The sequence below is a fragment of the Toxoplasma gondii genome, chromosome X, assembly GCF_000006565.2.
Source record: "Toxoplasma gondii ME49 chromosome X, whole genome shotgun sequence".
NCBI classification, from domain to species: domain Eukaryota; phylum Apicomplexa; class Conoidasida; order Eucoccidiorida; family Sarcocystidae; genus Toxoplasma; species Toxoplasma gondii.
The window spans coordinates 6,366,580-6,385,749 of record NC_031478.1 but is presented as its reverse complement, the minus strand read 5'-3'; the positions used below and the strand labels follow the sequence as shown (position 1 = coordinate 6,385,749).

Sequence of the window (19,170 nt, the reverse complement as noted above, 5' to 3'; positions counted from 1 at the left end):
CATATATTCTACGGATGAATCGAAAAAAAACCTTTGTGTGCCTGGCCGAGGTGTTTTATCATTGAAATCACCGCTCTGGTCGCTCGTATGATTTGTCGTGTAACAGCTGGTTCCCTCAAGAAGGAATTTATGTGCCAGGGAGGCCTTTAGTTTGGTGAAAACAATTCTTAAAACTCTACGTTCTGACGGGAGTAGCATGAAGTCAAACGGTAGTGCAATGCAGCCTGTATCTGTTTTGACGAACAAAAGTAGATTTACATGCGTCTGCCCAGGCAAATACATAATCAAAGAAAATGCACAGTCATACAGACAGGCTGAGTACAGGGCAGAAGACCGTGTTATTTGTTTGGTTTCCGGATGACGGACTGCAGTCCTAGAATTATCCAGCTGCTTGAGGTGAAGAACTGTATAGAGATGGCGGGCACAGTTAGAGAGAAACGCAATGGCGTGCTTTCTCAAGCGACAGGTGAAAGGCGGCTCGAAGGATATAAGCGGCACCCAGGAGGATCATGGCTACTTTTGTTCCACCGTTACGGGAGATGACAGGGAGCGTCACGCAGACAGAAGAATGTGGCGGATCAAACCAACACATACCCCGTGACAATTGGTGATGGAACGACCGTCGTCGTTCGGTACTGAAATGAACTTCCAGTGAGAAGCTTTCCGCACTAACGCCAAAGGGACGTGTTCACTCGAGCTTTAATCGACGATATGCGCATAAGATTGTTCTTACAATGCGGAACGCTCCAGAAGCCAGAAGAAGTTTTTACTCAACTCTGTGATGGGGGGAGAAATATAACAGCCCCATTTGTACTGTGCTCAAGAGTAGAATTTGGTGGTGATCCGCTTGGAGATTCCATGTATATGGTGTTCAGTTCACTGGATCTTCAGAGTCGCTCTCTTCTTGCATCCAAGTCTGGGAGCACGTGAATTACTAAAGAGTCAGACCAGCTTTCACGCACGACGATAATTACCCGACAAGGATGTGTGAGACAGCTGACGACTTCTTGACTAGTGGCATTCAGGGAGCGTTCAAATTTTTTGCCTACCGCACCCACCGTTTCGACCACGAGTTTCACAGGAGAGAACTGAGCAGCTCCTGCCACTTGAAAAACATTTTTTGCCGTGGGGCACAAAACAAAGACAAAAAAGCCGGTCAGCCTACCGTGCATTTTTTGCGAGGAATGGTCCTGCGTCCAATTCGTACTGGAGACAGCACACGGCGGCGTCTCCGTCTCCACCGACGGCGGTCGAGAGTGCACTTCGAACACTTAGATCAGCCAGTTCGCACGCTGTCACTCAGTGGGTTGACCACGATTACTACATTTTTGCCCGTCCGATAATCGCTGTTTTCACTTGCCTTCTCTACGTCATTGTGACGATTTTCGTTTGTTAGAGGCAGTCGCCAGTGCTTGCACGCCTGGTCGGCTAGACACTTCCCGGCGCATAGGTCGCATTGTATGTTGATTGCTCGATGTTCTTGATGGCAGAACGGTGCCTGACACCATACCAAAGCCTGCACCACTTCCTACTTTTCGAGATTGACGTCCTGTCGTTGTGAACGAGAACTGTTCCAGGAATTTCTTCTGTTGCGCTTCTTCGGTTGGTCGGGACGATGGAGGAAGAGGCGACGAAGATCATGTCTGCCTACTGTTCGGGCAACTACAGCGCAGTCGAGGATGCATTTAAACGTATGGACAAGGACCTGTTCAAGCACGCCGTTCGCCGTGCTCGAGAACTCGGGAACTCGGCCTTCACGTAGGTCCGGGTTCGGTGTCCGTGGACCGGCCATGGTCAACCGAGTAAAATTCACATTCGTCACTGAATCAGAATCCCGCCGGTCTTCGAGAAAGACTTCTCGAAGTGCTGTAGTTTGCGTACTTTCTTCCACATCCTAATCTGTAATCAGCCTGCCGCTGTGGCATCTTTTGTCGAAAGAGAAGTGGCGTCCATTGTCAAAGTGCTCTAATGTCTCACTCAAGTTGTTTCGCATGCGACTACGCCGTTCGGATCCAATCACTGGGTGCTGGGTAACCCGCTTGGTAAGCGATTTGCTGTTGCTAGGGTTAACAGCTTGCCTTCTAACCGTCTCTGGCTGCTTTACACCGAAATCATTGCCCTTCTGCTATGGCTCTGTGTCAGCAACGGGAAATACGAGGAGGCCATCAAATACTACAATGAGGCTCTTGCTGGCGAAGAAGCTTCCCAGAAGCACTCCCTTCTATCAAATAGATCTGCTTGTTACTTTCTCCTTGGTGACAACGAAAAGGCTCTTGAAGACGCTCGAACGTGTATACAGCTGAAACGAGAGTGGCCAAAAGTAAGAAAGCGTGGACAAGGGGCGCACCTGGTTGCCGAAAGGTTTCGATGTCAGCTAATTGCACAGAAGAATGCGATACACGTGTCTTGCACTTTACGAGTTATTGGCGCGGAAGATTTTCCGGCGTATCAGATTCTCGTCTTTAGCATGGATAGGCCCACGAACCCAGCTCGATCACGTCAAAGGACACTACAGTCGTCACATAGGACAGGCTTTTTCGAGGAAGATGCCTGCAAGCGAACCCCTGTGACTAATGCGTCCTTTTCCTTAGGGTTGGTTCCGAGCAGGGAGAGTTTTGTTCGCGATTGGGAAGTACAGCGGAGCAGTGTCAGCCTTCACAATGGCAAAAAGACATGAAGTGGACGCCATGAAGCTGAGAGAGTTGGACCTTTGGATAGACAAATCAGAGAAGTTGGCTCACAAGGCAAAACTCGTGGCACGCGTCACAACTGAGTACAGCCGCTTCGACGGTATCGAAGATCCCGACGATGAACTGTAAGGTACCAGTGCAGTACCTCAGCCTCTCTTCTCCTCGAGAGTGACAATAATGACAGCTAGCATTCAAGCACATCCTTTGTTTGATAAGCGTCAAGCCACCATCCTTTGCTGTTTCTAGGAATCTCCTGTTGTTCGACACTGTCTCCAGGGCTCAAGCGCTTTCAGCAGATGTCGATACGGGGGGATGCCCCATTGAATTCAGCGAGCAACTTTCAGAAAAACAAAAGCGCCAGCTTGAGATGTTGCTTACCGGTAAGGCTCAACTAGTTCTTAGCGACAGAACATCCTTTCGCAAGGATTGTTGCAGCACGCCTCGGACGCTAGGCAGTCACAACTTTATGGCACCCGTATCATGTATCATCAAGTATCACTTTTGCAAGGAGAACACGCAGTTGGTAAGGTCAGCAGCAGTTCCTTGTGACCTTTTCCCATGCAGGAAAAGCTGACGTTTCCTCGTTTTCAGAGAAGCGAACGCGAACTCTGTCTTTCTGCCCCTCAATGATTTTCTCGGAGTTGCCAAACTTCTCGAACGTCCTCCGTGAATCGGCACGCAGCAAATGCTCTAACAAAGACGAGAAATCCGGAACACGTCTACGGGAACGAACGGACGAGGAAACAAAAAAACAGAGGCTTCGCCTGGAGGCGCCCGTGGCACTTTGCAGGTATCTTCAGGTGAGTGCATTAAAGCATCAGTGGTGCAGCTGAACTCAGGGGTTGTCTGAAGCCAGTGGGTCTCCTGTGTTACGTCCACGATCACACCTGACCATCAAGACGCATATCCATAACATGGCCCGGTTCGGTCAGTGCTAGTTGAAATCTGGACTTCAACCGCCCCTCTGCAAGTTCCGTGCCAAAGCGGTATCAAACGGGTGGAGTGCCGCCCCATCTCTTTCCAGAATTTATGTTGTTGTCGTCCTCTCATTTCTCTCTGTTTGTCAGTTAACAACGGAACTTCGCGAGCCAAGAAAGCTTGCGGGCATGCTGAATACTGTAGAGCTGTCGGCCTTTACTGACGGGCTCTCTGCAGTGCTAGAGAATGTCCTTTCCAATAAGGAGATTTCTTGTAACAGCTGGCTGTTCTTGGGCACAGGCACGTGTGTGCCTCTAGTGAAGGCGGCTCAAATGCTTCAACAGAGATTAGTCTCGTTGCAAACGCTGGACGGACATGACGGAGAAGTGACGGCGTGCACGGAGAGAGCAGACGGCGCAAACACGGCAGACCCTGCTGGAGGCCCGAGCGTGCCAGAGCCCGCGGACAAGAAGCCTATTACTGCCTGCACCGTCTTTCTTTCCCAACCCATAGGCAAGAAGATTCCACACCGATAAGCAAAGGCCTGAGACTATAATTCTTCATCTGCTCTACGCTCTTGATTCGAAGGGTTCGCTGACAAGAAGATAATAGAACTCATTTTGTTGTACGCTGCCTCGTTTTTCCTCTATTGGTTAGGCTGACGTGCTCGAGTGGAGCCATTATTGCGCATCACCAGTCTTGCACGGTCTACCTGCACGACACGTTGTGGGGAGGCTCGCAAAGGGATCAACAAGTGGAAGGCCACACACTGACACAATCGTTGCAGTCGCTTGGTCGTGCGCTTCAACAACAAAACTGTCCCATGTGAATAATGCCACGCTCTCGCACACACGGAACTGCTGCTCGCTGATCTGCTTTACTGCAGCTGAGGTGGCCAAGCAGATGGTGCACCGGAACGGAGTATCTGCCCTGGTTAACGTTGTTCGGCAGCGAATAGAGGGCGTTGAGTGTGCAGATGATGCCTCGGATCCACTGGATCACGTAACCAAGGATATGAGCAAGAAAGCTGAGGTGCTCGTCATTGACCTCAGTATGCTAGACGAAGCCCTGCTGGGCCGCCGTCTCATTCCTCAAGTCCGATTTGCCCGAAAAAACCTTTGTCAGCCTGACGTCGTAGTGTATCCCAGCAGGTACGCTCTTTGAAAGGTCCTCTGTTGCTACTGAGAGGCGAGCGTCCGATAGCATCCCGTCTGTGCAAGCTTTGGCACAACACTGGCGGAGGCACATGAACATCCTCAGTACGCTCTGTAGACACTCGCTTTCAGTTCAATAACAAGGCATGGACTAACCCACTGTCCCCCTTCCATGAACTGTCGTGCTGTGTGATGAAGAGCGCCTTTCTGAAAGCTGTCATATCCCTACCCTTCCATGAGACAACAACTTTGATGTCAATTTCACACTTTTTTCCCAACCAGTTTTGTAGCGTGCTCCTCTCTCACGTGCGCCTCGGTTATGTTCGCCAAATCGCAGCCCTGTCAGTTTGCTTGATCGTAACGTCCTGGCGTTTTTGTTGTGAAAATGTCTTGTCTTCTTTCTCTTGTCTTCTCTGGTATCACGGCGCAGAGCAACGGTATTTGTTGAGGCCTTTTCCGTAACCCTGCCTCCGACAAAAACTGGTTACCAGTGGGGAGCAGTTGAAACAGCTGTTCGGTGGAATCCGTACGCAGAACCAACTGCCCTTCGGGTGACCCAGGTTCCTTGTCCGACTGGACCGCCGTCAAGTTTCTGTCCCGTTCACAACGGCGACGTTGCTGTTCCTCTCTCAGACCCTCATCCAGTTTTCCAGTTCACTTTTGATGGACACCTCGAAGAGTTAGATCAGGTATGGGTCCATCGCTCGCAGTTTCACTACTCTTTCGCCCTCCGGTTTGCTTGAAACCAGAAGGAGATAGAGTTGGGGACTTGGAGGCGATCTGTGCTGGCCAAGATTTGGAACACGGCGAAGGGCCTACGTCTGTTTACACAGTTAGGGCATCCCTTCCATTATAACGCTGATGGACACTCTGTCCCCTTTGATGGTGGGAAGGAGTTTTTAGCCAGCTGAATGAAGGACGAGCAGGCACCATTTTGAGAGGTCGCAGTGAGCAAGTATGTCAAGCATGCTTTCGGATGAAATTTGTGTGGTCCCAGGTAGCGCCTGCTCTTGCATCGGCTGCATTCTATTTATTTCAGGACCTGCCTCTTCACAGAGAAGAAACTATCGTCTTACCTTGCACTGGAACGGGAGTTTTGAATGCCTTCGTGGTATGGTACAAACTCTGTGCACGCTTCAAGAAGGACGAGGCAGTCAGTCATCCAGACGACGAAGAAACTCTCGTGCTGGATGGCACGCCACACTCCACCTCTGTCCCTCCCTGTTGCCGTTCACGACAGAATGAACTGAATGGCAGTGCTTGTTCACGAAGACCCGCGTGGCGCCATGCCGTGTTCTGGATTGACCCTGTAACCGTGGAAGAAGGTCAAGTACTTACAGTAAAAGCCTCTCACACCTCTTCACGGTTGCGCTTCAAGTAAGAGGGGTGTGGCATATGACACAGAAAGTCATGGTATCTTCTTTCTCCTGATTTCTCGGCAGCAGACATCACGCAATATTCCCTCTCTTTCGTCACCCCATGAACCAACAATACGCAAGCGATATCTTTTACATGGTGCCTGCTTTACTCATCTGCAGCACTTTCCCTAGTGGTCGCATCGGCGCACGGCTTGACTCAAATTAGGCAACGGTGAGACGTCGTCTGCTGATGCGATCAGGTTGGTCTCTCCGCGCGAATCACCCAAACGCACGCAGCAGTTTGCCATTGCCCGCTATCACCTCGATCTCCTCCGCGATCCTGAGCTTCTCGGCCGTAAGTCTGGAAATTCGGAATTGGATTGAGGGATTCGGTCACCACTCGGCTTACTCAGCGCGCCGACGCGTCGTGACGTAGTGTCTGGATAGTATCGAGAACTGCCTAGCTTGCATATAGGGATTCCCGTCATCTGACAAGACCACAAAACCAACTCTGCAGCGCTATGGTGTAGAAGGGGTTGTGTGTCACCCCACTCGTGTTGTGGTGACAAATATAGTAATGTCGTCCAGTAAACGCCCACCAGTACACGCTTGCATGTAGCAAATTCCGTTGACGAATGCAACTGTAGAAACATGCGTTATTTCGCTACTGTGTACCATCCGAAGCCCCCTTCTACTGTACCACGAGAACGTCAGCAACTGCAAGGGCTTCCTGTCTTTGCAGATCTCGAGGCGGGGCTTGCCCGTGTCGCACGGACGCAGCTGGACAAAATCAGGAAACGCATGCAACGATACGAACAGCTCGCAGGGTCTTCCAAAGCTGAGGATCTCCCCGTGCCGCCTTGCCTCTCGATCTTGTGCGCGGGAGCGGCTCCGGCCCCCCTGCCGTTCCTTGCTGGACACGCCGCAGCTGACGAAATTGTCCGGTCGGAAGGCTGTTCGGCAGGTGCTTGGCAGCAGCACCACAAGCGAATTCAGCGGTACCACGTCACAGTAGTCGACCCTTGGACTGGAAACATTCGAGCCTGCAGAAAGGTCGCGTCCGACAACCGTGAGGTGGGCAAATCAACTGGGAAACAATGCTGCCAGCAGAAGAAGCTATGACTGAACCGGTCCCTATTGCCGCATCCCTTGCGAGGGTTGTGTGCCCACAGACGACGGGTCCACAGTATTCAGTTAGATTAGTGTGTAAAAACGAAGGCTGCATTACGTCACGGTCTTTGTGTTCGAGCGCAGCATGAACGTACTGCCTTTTTGAGGCGAGATTATGCAACCAGTCTAAGAACCTCGAGGAACGTTTAATCCTACTCCAGTTTCACATTACCACTGCTGATATCTTTTGGCTTTCACGGCCGTACTTAAATTCTCATGGTGTGTCTAATTTCTCGTACGCCTGTGCTCTCAGCTTCTCTTGGAGCAATGCCTCGCGCCAACCGTTCCGATGGTCGCGGACACGAAATGGAGGCCTGTGTCGGACCTCATTGCCAGAGAAAACCGTTCCGGAAAACAGAGAGCTTCTCTGCAAGATAAACGAGAGCAGTCGAATTGCAACACTATCAAAGAACGATCCTGTGAAAGTGCAGCGCCGCGTCTCGTGATACCTGAGGAACCTGGAACCACAAAAGAAGGCCACGACGCACTTCTGAAAGCGAAAGTGAAAGAAAGGTTTTCCTTCCTAGAGAAGGATGTGCGTCAACTTAAGCCGCCTCGGGGTGAGTATGGAACGTGAGAACGCTCTTTGACAAACGAGTATCCATCTGGAGCATTTCTATGAAAGCCCCAAAAGAAAGGTAGCTGCAGCTTCCCACCAGGCCGCAACAGGCAGCGGCATCCTCATGCAGGTTGTTCGGTCGGATCTGAAACAACGATCAGCCACGCCGAAGGAGGTGGGACTTGCACCAACAAATCTCTTCCCTATCAATGGAGACTTGCCTCCTAGTGTATCTACCAGTTTGTCTATCAGATGAAGTGATGGCAGCTGACGCTGCTGCACTTTCGGTGAAACATACTGTTGTTTATCTCTGACTTTGGCAAGTGCCCAGTACCGGGGGTCTGACGAAGAAGAGGGAATGTACGATTCATAGGCATCGACACTGCACACGCGGAGACGGAGCACTACACGGCCTTCTTCAAGAAAGTTGGTGTGTAATCTGAAACGCCTTTTAGTGTGTGTTTTATCGTTCGCCGGTCTGCTGTTGGTAGGTGAGGAGGACGCTGCAGCTTTACTAGCTCTGGGAGAACTTTATCAGCTTCCACCCGGATCTGATATCAAGGCACATCTCGAACGAATCGACGAGGCAGATCCGGAAGAAGCAGAATTATGCAGGCTGACCTCGCCTGCCCTAATGTGTGTTTTGGGACTGTTTGATTACGGGTGTTTGGGAGAGGGTGCTCTTCCCCTTTCAAAGTTCATTGCGAAAGTAAGGCTACCGCCGGTCTACCAGGCTTTTGCGGTGTTACCGTCCTGGGTGCGTTTTATGGCTACATCCAGTCTTCACATGTTGCAACCCATACCGCTGTTGGAGTCGATGCGGTTGCCATGAAACAGACATGGACAGAGCGGACCTAGCCAGTAGAATGATAACGCATGTCATTTGTTCACAGTAACCAGATGAGGGTCGATCGGGTAGCGTGAAGTCAAACGGAGAGGCATGGGTAGTTTTGGCGCACTATCCGCTGAACGCGAAATGCTTGTGAACGACAGCGCTGTAACAGAAACAGATGTAAATGACAAACTGACGAGGTCAACCGATTTCGTTCGCAAATGACTCTCGCGGTCTGTGATGTTCATTTCATGAGCCGCGGTTCAGGTGCTGATGAACAAACGCGAAGGAGTCTTCGTGCCTCGCCGGGCGAGGATTTTCGCCGTCCTTGTTGAGATTGGCAAGGCTTCGGTAGGAGGTGTCGATGCGGAAACGTGGCGCACATACCGATACGTGCCGGATTACGGTGGTGTTGATCTGGACGAGGAAGCGTTTGTACCACTTGGTGACCCTTTTGAAGCTTGGGAATTTGATTTCTGTACGTGTTTACCACATTCGCCTGCTAGCATGGCTACAAGTGGAGTGGATTTAATACTGTACAGTCGATTCTCTGGAGACATAAAGGCAAAATGGGACACCATGCGTGACACCAAGCGCGCCACGGTAGTTCAAATGCATTTGGTGACCAACACTATGCTACGGCAGGGCAGTACTTTCAGTTCACGCCCTGGTCTACGTTTATTGGTTTTGGAAAGCACAGATCAATATGACTGGAGAGGCGTTTCATCGGGTGGTTGCTTGAGTCGATATCGTGCCTCGGTACACGTCCACGCTGATATGCCGCACGTGTTGTTTGGCGGTGTGCAGCTGAGAACACTCTAGCCGACCAGGCCTCGCCTCTTTTTGCAAGAGCAACAAAGGAATTGACGGTGAGTCGATAAATGCCCCAGACGCGTTGTGCAAATATATGCATGGGTTTCACCTCTCATCCAGTAGGAACACAATTGATGTGTTACCTTGTTAGCCCACTGTTCGTTGCTGTATCAAACGGACTCTCCTTCCGAGCAGCATTGCGTGAACGTACAACACGTTTGGCGGCGAACGCTCGCCTCCTAATGGTAAGTTTGAATATAGCCAGTCGCATTATTCGGCTGGGATGTTGCCTTGTAAACAAGTTCCCCGTCTTCTGTAGGAGGTGTCCTTTTTGATAAAATATTCCCAGAGTGCTTCAGTAGAAAAGGCCTGTCGTCGGATACAACAATCGCCGTGCTCGTCTCGTATGTGAGCGCCAGCAGTACCCGTTTGCTCTAGGAGATAAAGCGACTGCTTTATCCCTATTTATTTTGTATGCGCCCTTATTCAGGTCAACATAACCCACACTGGGGAGTTAAACGCCGTAGTCTTCTGGTTCGAGCTGGAAGTAGACGAACTCTTAACAATATCCACCGCTCCTAATGCGTTGGTATCCCGAATCGGGTCGACGTTTCACAAGATGGATTCATCAGGCAAACGAGTCGAGAGCAAAACACAATCCTTGGCACATGGTTCACAGAATTCCTCTGCACACACAACGTATCATACGAAGGCGTGGAAGCAAGCGTGTCAGATGCTGGCACCAGTTGAGGTAAAGCAAAGAACAGAGCGAACTGTACTTGCGGCCGGGAAATGGTTGCCAACAGTTTAGTTTTTTGCTCCAGCAGTGGTGGGCGGGTTGCTAGGTAGAAACTCTCCAACCGATTTTGAAAGTGCTGGAAAGGTACGGCAGTTTGGCATCGTCGTTGAAGCATTTGTACGCACTGAATTTGCTCCCAAAAAATTGGTCCGTGAGGCATGGATTAGAAGGGAGTAGGGCACAACGCACACTCGCTTGCAACTGCCAGCATAGTAGTCTGGTGTCACATTGTTGATACCAGTGCGTGTTTTTTGCCTTCTGTCATTGGCAGAATGCTCACGTAATGCACAGACATGCATGGAAACACCTTCACCTACGCGGAGGGATCGCGTAAAGCGTCCACGCTTTTAAACTCGTCGGTCACGTCGAAGCGAATGTACACCGCTTTTTCTTCTAGTTGACAAGGACTTTCCGTAGATAGATATTGCACCTGCGACGCTTCTGTCTGTTTGTACTTAGGTAGTGAAAGGTCAAAAAGTATCAGTCGGCACCGCGCACGACAGCACCAAGATTTTGTTCAGAGTTACGGCTGACCAAGAGCAAAACGAAAGGTGGGGCGCTTGTCAACAGAACTTCTTCCGCATCAAGCAAAGCAGTGTTAAGACGAGATTATCAAACTGGTCAGGCAGCATGGCCGTCGTGATTGCTCGTTTAATTCGTGCATAACAGTGTTGAGCAGCTGGCATTGACGGCATCATTGTATGAAAGCAACTTCGAGGCACCGGCAAGTGGCGTATGACGCACTGATAAAGATATCTTAGCCCGCTGATAAAGTCCCCTGAGTGAGTAGGACTGCGGAGGCGTTCCTACTTATCCGCCGCGACATCGAATTCACGGGGCAGCGCGGACGAAGTATGTCCGATGTTGGACACCGTGCTTGCACATCTGGGCTGTCTTCGAACAGTACTGGATTCTCTCTGAGAGTTTTTGTGTGTGTATGCGCTAACTCAGATCGAGGCCCTTGAGCGATCCCAGCTGGGTAAACATGGCTGAGCGTCATCAACAGCTGAGTAACACTTGGATGAAGGTCTTATGTAACAGCAGCGGTGATAACGATGACTCTTTTGTCTCACAAGTAAGCTTCTAACAAAGCATGCACTGCAGTGGTGCACAGCTGTGAAATGAATATAATAAACGTGTTTTACCTTGTTCCGGATATCATAACACGTGATAGGTCTTCAGTGCCTTGAATGTTTAATAAACGAGGCTACCTCGATAACTGCTGAACAACAAATTATTGAGCTTACAGCATCGAAACGACTTGGGATGTACAGAAGTACACGCAGTGACAAACTGAATTGACCATCATCCGCAATCCACGCATCGTGATCAATGCAGATGATGTGCCAGTAACACTATCGAAGGGGGCTTAACCCATCTCAGCGCAACTTGTACGCAAACAAGCTATGCGCCAGGCAATTGGTAATACTATGCGATGCTACCAATGGCGTTCAAAACTACAACGTGCTCCTGCACGAGAAAAGAGTGAGCGATGTGTGTTGTTCGAGTACAGATCACGACAGCCGCGCTGCAAATCGCTGCTGATGCAGGCAAACAAGAAGAATTCCTTATCGATCCTGTCGAGGCTGCTTCATTTGCATTAACTCTCTTCACATGAAGATACATGTTTTCCTGAGAAGCCGCAGTTTGTCACCCTGTGAATGCACGTCGCTAACGCAAAAAAGGATTATCCGCGAGTCGTGATGGGTGCATGATTTTGATGCCATCCCTTTCTCAGCTGTGACGGAACACAAAGCGCGTTTTGTTCATAAACCCTGACGACGAAAACTAACTTGGCGACCTCAGCCGAGCAAACGAAGCAACAAAATATCAAAGTCGCTTCTTCTACGTATTCTTCAAAAAATAGAAGAAAATGATGCGTTCCCTAGTCCCCGTCCCAACCCAATACACAAATCAGTGCCCCACGATGCCACCTCCGAAGCACATAATGAAATATCTATCTACACCTCGATGATTTTGCCGCTGGTAATTTCGATAGCACCATCACCAGCCTCACGCTATTTATCAAGCGGCCTCCTAGTAATTATCAGGTCGGCGCTCCAGTACCGTTTCACCGCGTACAGACCCAGCTCGATCTTTGACCTCTTGCGAGTTTCGAAAGAATTGAAGAGTTGCCAGGTTGACTCCTGGCTTGACCGATCCACAATTATGTGGTACCAAGCGTCCATAAAGACAGTTCGCCTTCTACGGGCGGAACGACTCTGCCATAAATGCTGACGTTAGTTCACGTCTCTTCTCATAGTCAACACGTCTACAGTGTTCTGGCACTGCAGCCAGAGACAATCTAAACGGTGGTTGTTGTGAAAGTCACTTCATCGCCGCCCCGACAGTTTTCCGAGTAGGGACAGTTGAACGATACACGATATGTTTTTCCTGCCTCAAGTCCATGTATATGAAAGTTTGCGCCGATACCCTGAACGATTCTCCGTGTACACTGCAGTTCTATTTCCCCAGTTTCTTCCGAAAAAATGTGGCAGGTCACTCGTCCTGTGCGGTCGACGTTCACTGGGCCGACGTCAACGGAATATTTCCCAATATTGCGAATTGGCGGACGCTCGACAATTGTCGGCTTCCTGCAGGTATTCCCCATTGTCTACACGTTGAGTTCCACAACAAAACAAGTTGGAGGTTTGAGTCTCTTGAATAAGTCAATAAGCAAAGCCTAAAATTGGCGCGATTGTTCTGTGCAGCGACGTGAAATCGATGCGTCCTGCCAGTTGCTAGTGCCACCCCTACACAGCGACTACTGATTGTACCAAATTTCAAGGTATTAGTCGAGGAACTATACAATGCGACAAAAGCACCAGCATAAAAAAGACGCCAACAGAGTTGTGTGGTAGTAAAGTCCACCACAACGGCAGAATTTTCTCGTTACGTGCTTCGTCGCTACCGAGTCAGATTTACGCCATCAGGTTGTGAGTGCGGGCGATGTGTGCGTCTCGTTCCCACGCGCCTCTAACTGTGGAATAAAGTTGCCGGTTAGTGTGTCAGCACTATGGAGCTGAAAGGACATGCCGGTAGCAGAATCGTTCTACAGGGCGCAGTACCTGCTGTAGCGACTGATCAGTGGTATTTTCTGAATTCGTTCAAGGGGCAACACTGGTTGACTCGGCGGTAACATTAAGCGATCTGACGGGATTCCGAAGCCGACTTCGAGGGAAACACTTGCCATTAGAAGCCTGAATTATCTTGTGTAGTGACGGGAAAACAAGCCACGAGTACTCTGTCGCAAAATGTCCACGATACACGGCGACTACGTCCGAGATGGACTCATCGGGGCACGCACATAGACTCGTATAGTGGTTTCGCCACGGACCTCTGACCCGATTTTCATTGCCGTCGCACAAGTCACACAGAAACAGTACGGGTGACGTTTCATAAATTCAGTATACACAATGTAAAAGGCGACGGATCATATGAGCTCATACTTGCTCACACTCCTGCAACAAGGTGAAATACCGCCTGCGTAGCATCCGGGTAACGGCGCCGCGCCAGCACATCTCTGGTCAAAAATGATTCTTTCGCCTCGTAGAGGCGACGCCAGAGAGCAAATTTGCGCGAAGCGTTGGTCACACAGATCGCTACCGGCCGTGTTGTTTGCGACTGGCAGGCCTGAAAGTTACAACGCATACAAGCCACCGAAAAAAAAAGGCAATGAAACCGTTCTATGCAGGTTCAGAAGGTCGGTGCTCGAACAATATTAATAGCTTCGCTGGGCAAACAGAAATGGTTAAGCGGAGCGCCTTTCCCCCACCCGTTAATGCTATAGATTTGCCCTTGTGTTCTAAGTCGGATACGGGCTTGCATACGTTCTGCCGCTCAACGCTCACTTGACTGATTCTGCAATGCAGGCGTTCCAGCGACTCCAAGGTTCCCCAGCGAAGGAACGCTCCCTGCTGCCCCCCCTGCTCCTCGCGCATTTGCTGGCATTTGACCATATCCGCCATTGTAACCCATGTTCTGGGTTTGTGATCCTGCGGCTCCAACCGCTTGAGCCTGGGCTCCAGCACCTTGAGCATAACCCGCGGCTGCTGACGCCTGCTGCTGCTGATACGTCTGTCGGCTGTAGGACATGGCGGAATATGCGGCTGCATTGCTTCCACCAAAACACTGCAGACGGCAGCAGACGACGAGTGTATCTGACACTCCACCGCTTTTCCCTTTGCCCTTTACCGGAGCCCCTTTTGCGAGGCCCCGGCTAACCGAAGATTCATATAGAGTCTCCGGTACCTCTGAGGCTGTCGCATCAGCGTTCACTTTACCGGAGCTGTTCGTATCAGGAAATATATCGCCAAGTCCCGTTTGAACTATGTAATCTTCTCCAGCATTTGAATCCAACATATCTTCGAAGGTTGAGCCATCAGCCTCAGGAGCTGAATTGGAAACGGTAGCCTGTAACCGCCTACGGTGACCACCCTTTTTGCCTCCCGGAACAGGCATCATCATCGTGACTGGCATCATAGCATGCGATTCCTTTCCTTTGTGTAAGCAGGCACCCTTCAGGTGGCGGCTGAGAATGGGATAGGGACCCACAATGCTTACGTTGCACACGTCTTGTCTCACAGCTAGACACGCGTTGTCAGGGGTTCCAGCATCAAGAAAGGCACCCAAACCTGGATACTCAGGGCCGCAGCCCACGTCCTCGACCCACTGGCAGTCAATCGCCTTTTGGTTTGTTAGAAACACGTAGCTCGTTGACATTGAGATATCTCGAAGATCAGCGCATGTTGCCACTCGTGGCAGGTTCAGGAATTGCGGCATAACGCACATCTCCCCAGCAGCCGCAGCCCGATACATAAATTGTTCATTCATCCCTTGATTGGACTGATTTATAAAAACTGGAGCTGGTGTTGTAGTGTAAGTCGGGACATACTGGGGTGCCCTATTCTCCTCTAGAGGTAGAAGGGCTTCCTGGGTTGTCGTGGTCGTAATCGTTGTTGTGGTCGTAGTCGTTGTTGTCGTAGTTGTAGTAGTTGGCTTACATATGGGCCGGCAACACACAATTTCTCCGCGGAAACTAGAGGTGACCCTCAAGCTGTCTGGAAGCCTTTCCACTCGCAAACAAGGGCCGACACCTTGGGGTTGATAAACAGTTGCTGATGTTGTGGCTCCGTGCTTCTGGAGCCTTTGTCGGTATACTTCGAGACCCTGACCGGAACCGTCATCACAGGATAAGTCATCCAGGAGATCACACCCCTGATATTCTTCTTGCAGCACAACACCGGATCCAAATGCAGAGCCAATGACGCCGAGATCACGGCACGAATTGACTGAGGGAATACCAAGAAGAGCTGGAACAATGCAGACGGGGGGCGCTTTCTGTGGAGCCGGGGGCAGCTTGGAAACTTCGATGATTTCCTTAACAACCGTTTCGCCCTTTTTCTGAGGCGGCGGAGAATGTCCTTTCTTCGTGGGCCGCGGCTGGTTTTCTACAATATGAACGGCTGGACCTGCATCAGCTGAGCAGGACAGAAAACGAAAGCATGACAACGGGTACGATGTTGATCACGTACGCTTCATGATTCTGACGGGCATTTGCGAGACTAATACAGTACTTCTTGTCACAAGAGGTTAAGTCTTCTTTTCTCCTGTATAGTACCATCAGTCCTTTGAACGCTCTCTGTATATAGGGCCTATTCAGGTGTAGGTCGTATTTTACCGCAGATTCTACTTACTTGTCGGCAACTGGGGGAGAACCCCCGCAACCAGCAGGGCTGCGATCAGCGCCTTCTTCATGATTATCACAACTGGAATTGCACGGCCGTTACTTGGCCTTATTGCACTGCAACAGTGTAGATTGGGAAACGAGACGATCTAGCTGGCCAGTTCCGTTCTGCCCGCGACTCGTTTCAGAGTCATGCGAGAAATAGACAGGTGTCCTGTCAGTCTTAGCAAACTTGCAGTTCCTGGGGGAACATGCGACACACCACAGTGGAAGAACTTTTAAAAGTAACGCGATTCATATTTGTGATTTCCTACGCCGATACGCGCTCGTATGTCGATCCGTATAGCACGAGCCGCTGTACGAGTTAGCCGTGCACACTCGTTCACCGATCAGCCTCGTCCAGTGCCTGGTGTAGATGTCTCGTGCATCTCGCATAGCCGTGCCAGAAGGGGAAGGGAGTTAGAACACGTCTCGGTGGTCGTGTGGCCTTGGCAACTAATTTTTACCGATAGCGAGAAGCCAATTTACCGACGAAATGACACCACTGAATGACCACAGTTCCGGTCAAGAAAGGGACCATAGCACGCGTGGCGCCTAACTTTGAACTGGCTAGTTTGATCACACAACTGCAGCAAAAATGCATGAAGAAGTGTTTAATTCTAAACCGACAACAGATTCAACAACTGAGAAACCGTGCGTGTCTAGCACTGCTGCAGGCAACCGGTGCGCGCGCCAAAACATCTGTGGTTTTGACGATGACGCTGTGTCTGTCGCTTTCCTGATGAAGTCTGATTAACCGAGGGATTGAATTCTGGTCACTGGTTGTGACAAGACTGCAAGGGTGAGTCACTGCTATAGTAGTCATGGGAAAGGGAATCACGTCCTACGCAGATCCAGAGCTGAGTTGCCCGTGTATCTACTCTCGAGAACACGAGCAGAGCGTGTCTGAAAGATTCAAGTGGAACTTAGCGGAAACCGATACTTGTGAATACTGAAGTTCCCTCTGTGTTGACGGGAAGTCTTGCCAATATTTTTCGAGTGAATAACACCAATTTTGATAGTACGTATGTGAGACACAGAAAATGGAGACTAAAAAACGCAAACTTTTACACGGCCTTGCTGTGTCAGTGGTTGACTTCTCTGTCGTAACGGCTAGTGTTGACATTTTGAGGGGCGAAGCTAAGCAGTCGCTCTGGAAACACAAGAATGTCAACCCCCTGAAGCATGAGTGTTCAAAGCTCACTGTGAAACAGTCATCGAAAAGAGGCCTGTGAGCAAATCATGGAATTTAGGGGGGGTAGTATCACTCGTCAAAGCACCGAAATAACTTGAAGATCTCGCCTCGACGTGAGAGACAGCCTGCTAAAAACCCGGCTGTGCTTTGACGACGTGGTTCTCATTGGATTGTTCTTAAGCACAAGCGGAGGAATACCTCCCTTCTTGATCCACAGGAGGTTCAGGGCCAGTCCTACAGCGAAGAGCATCCCTTTTTGTTTTTGCGAGATTGCCCGGCACAGGGAAGCAAACGTGAAGTTCAAGCACTTGTTCTCTCCGTGGAAAGCGACACGCACGTCGGTTCGGAGACTTAGCTGATTGGCGAATTTAGCTGTGAAGAGCAACACTCATCGTGGCAAATCAAGAATCGCCTTCAAGCCCTGTTGTTATGGGGATGTTCTGTGTTGACTACGAGAGCTTGGAGGTGCAAGATGAACAGCATGTTTCGGGTTGCTTGCCTCAAAAAGCGTTGTTTACCAGATGGCAAAGAGTCCCTCCTTTTGCTCACAGATTTATGCTGTTGAGATGCAGAGTGTCCATGGATCACACAGGAGTGTTGCACTATATATATTTTTACTGACGGTATTGCAACTATATATCGATTCCGCAGTGATCCACAACCCCCATACAGTTTTGCCCCTTATCTGCACACTATCAGATAGAAGCTGCGCAGTCGTTATTGATAGAGGACTGTGTCAGAGAAGCCAAAATAGTTTTTGCGTGTCGTCGCGTAGGCCGCTGCTTGATCTGCCAAGGAGGCAGTCCTTCTGGAGTAATTTGTAGGGAGGTAGACTCCTCGCACCGCATCAGCTCTCATTGCAGTAGTGAAACTAGGACTCAATTCCTCCTCCGTAGTTTGCCACATTCTCATCCTCTAATTCAACAGCATATGTTGTCTTTGCAGTCCATCCTTGCTCGGCAGCACCATGCAGAAGAGTCACAATCGTCGTCAACCATTTTTCTAGGTAAGCCCTTTCAAACAGAGATTGCATAGGGTCCGCACATCATCAGGATATGCCGACAGAGAATGCGCGACGGTTTTCAGTGCTGCCTCCCCTTTACTCCAGCTTGCGATTCTGAGAGATCTAGCTGCAATCCACATCGTTTGACATCAGTGGAGCTTCCGAGTATCATTCGATGACACGGTGAGTTGTCGTCTGGCTATGGCTTGTCAACCACTTTCGTGAACCGTGAAAAGAAGACAGCGATGACATATGACTTCAGTGGACTTGTCTTTTTCCTTCTTTCTGACTGTGTCGAGAATTCGTTCATATCTGTAATTGGAGCAGCCAAACGCTGACCCTTAGCACCGGGTGATGTTTCAGCAGAGCCAGCAGTGCCACGTGTCTTACATCCATCCAAGAGTCAGTTGACGAAACGTCCTCTTTAACCAGAAAAAGTTCTTGTTTATTGGCGCTCTCCGCCATGGCTGGGGTAGGGTCGACCTTTTTCATTTTGTTGCATATACTCCTGTTGGTGTATTTTTTCAACATTATCTCTCATGCTTTCATGGGGGTACAGCTTCTCAACTCCTCACACAAAACCAGCTGCGTCGTCAGCTCTATAATGGCGATATTGCCTTTGATAATTGCTGCAACTTCCAGGACCGGACCAGCATTACTTTATGTACTTTCCTTCATTTGAGATAGTGAAAATAAGTGCTTTTGTGTGCCAACGCCGGACACGTTAGGAGAACAATTGGAACCGATCATAAATATACGGGCCGGACTCTCCAACGTGAATGACACTCATTTTGTGTTCACACAGACGGTGTATTACGACTCACTGCGAAATGCCGAAGAAGCTCGCCGACGCGGACGGGCTGTTCTGCACTCAACTACTAGAGAGAGCTTCTCGCTCCACGCCATCGTCGCCGTTTCCTGCTTTGTGTTGCCTGTTGTGTCCCTTTTATAGTT

The 19,170-nt window shown here is 50.0% G+C and overlaps 3 protein-coding genes across 3 annotated transcripts; 1 reads left to right on the top strand and 2 right to left on the bottom strand.

The window, feature by feature from the left end:
- Positions 1 to 1,615: 1,615 nt before the first annotated feature.
- TGME49_214580 (tetratricopeptide repeat-containing protein) lies at positions 1,616 to 11,380 on the top strand (the record flags this gene model as incomplete). Its single annotated transcript, XM_018779655.1, has 18 exons — positions 1,616 to 1,758; positions 2,143 to 2,320; positions 2,592 to 2,815; positions 2,967 to 3,070; positions 3,255 to 3,490; positions 3,758 to 3,914; positions 4,495 to 4,759; positions 5,193 to 5,451; positions 5,760 to 6,139; positions 6,381 to 6,475; positions 6,863 to 7,194; positions 7,544 to 7,850; positions 8,341 to 8,558; positions 8,949 to 9,159; positions 9,489 to 9,550; positions 9,985 to 10,245; positions 10,753 to 10,844; positions 11,245 to 11,380. The coding sequence occupies 18 exons, from the start codon at positions 1,616 to 1,618 to the stop codon at positions 11,378 to 11,380; spliced, it is 3,660 nt and encodes a 1,219-aa protein (XP_018635728.1).
- Positions 11,381 to 11,443: 63 nt separating this feature from the next.
- On the bottom strand, positions 11,444 to 13,143 carry TGME49_214575 (hypothetical protein). Its single transcript, XM_018779654.1, has 3 exons — positions 12,797 to 13,143; positions 12,626 to 12,748; positions 11,444 to 12,581 (listed from the first exon to the last, which is right to left on the bottom strand). The coding sequence occupies exons 1-3, from the start codon at positions 12,902 to 12,904 to the stop codon at positions 12,534 to 12,536; spliced, it is 279 nt and encodes a 92-aa protein (XP_018635729.1). The 5' UTR covers positions 12,905 to 13,143; the 3' UTR covers positions 11,444 to 12,533.
- A 216-nt stretch (positions 13,144 to 13,359) lies between these two features.
- TGME49_214570 (hypothetical protein) lies at positions 13,360 to 16,285 on the bottom strand. The gene is made up of 3 exons (XM_002370747.2): positions 15,990 to 16,285; positions 14,145 to 15,773; positions 13,360 to 13,926 (listed from the first exon to the last, which is right to left on the bottom strand). The coding sequence occupies exons 1-3, from the start codon at positions 16,048 to 16,050 to the stop codon at positions 13,727 to 13,729; spliced, it is 1,890 nt and encodes a 629-aa protein (XP_002370788.1). The 5' UTR covers positions 16,051 to 16,285; the 3' UTR covers positions 13,360 to 13,726.
- Positions 16,286 to 19,170: the final 2,885 nt, after the last annotated feature.

What these genes read in the sequence shown, in the direction of transcription:
- TGME49_214575 (XM_018779654.1), bottom strand. Translation starts at nt 12,904, where the DNA reads ATGGGGAATACCTGCAGGAAGCCGACAATTGTCGAGCGTCCGCCAATT. An exon ending in ACGTCGACCGCACAGGACGA is followed by an intron (nt 12,749 to 12,796) that starts GTGACCTGCCAC and finishes ATAGAACTGCAG; the next exon opens with TGTACACGGAGAATCGTTCA. An exon ending in ACTGTCGGGGCGGCGATGAA is followed by an intron (nt 12,582 to 12,625) that starts GTGACTTTCACA and finishes CTCTGGCTGCAG; the next exon opens with TGCCAGAACACTGTAGACGT.
- TGME49_214570 (XM_002370747.2), bottom strand. Translation starts at nt 16,050, where the DNA reads ATGAAGAAGGCGCTGATCGCAGCCCTGCTGGTTGCGGGGGTTCTCCCC. An exon ending in TCTCCCCCAGTTGCCGACAA is followed by an intron (nt 15,774 to 15,989) that starts GTAAGTAGAATC and finishes TGTCCTGCTCAG; the next exon opens with CTGATGCAGGTCCAGCCGTT. An exon ending in TGCATTGCAGAATCAGTCAA is followed by an intron (nt 13,927 to 14,144) that starts GTGAGCGTTGAG and finishes TGTAACTTTCAG; the next exon opens with GCCTGCCAGTCGCAAACAAC.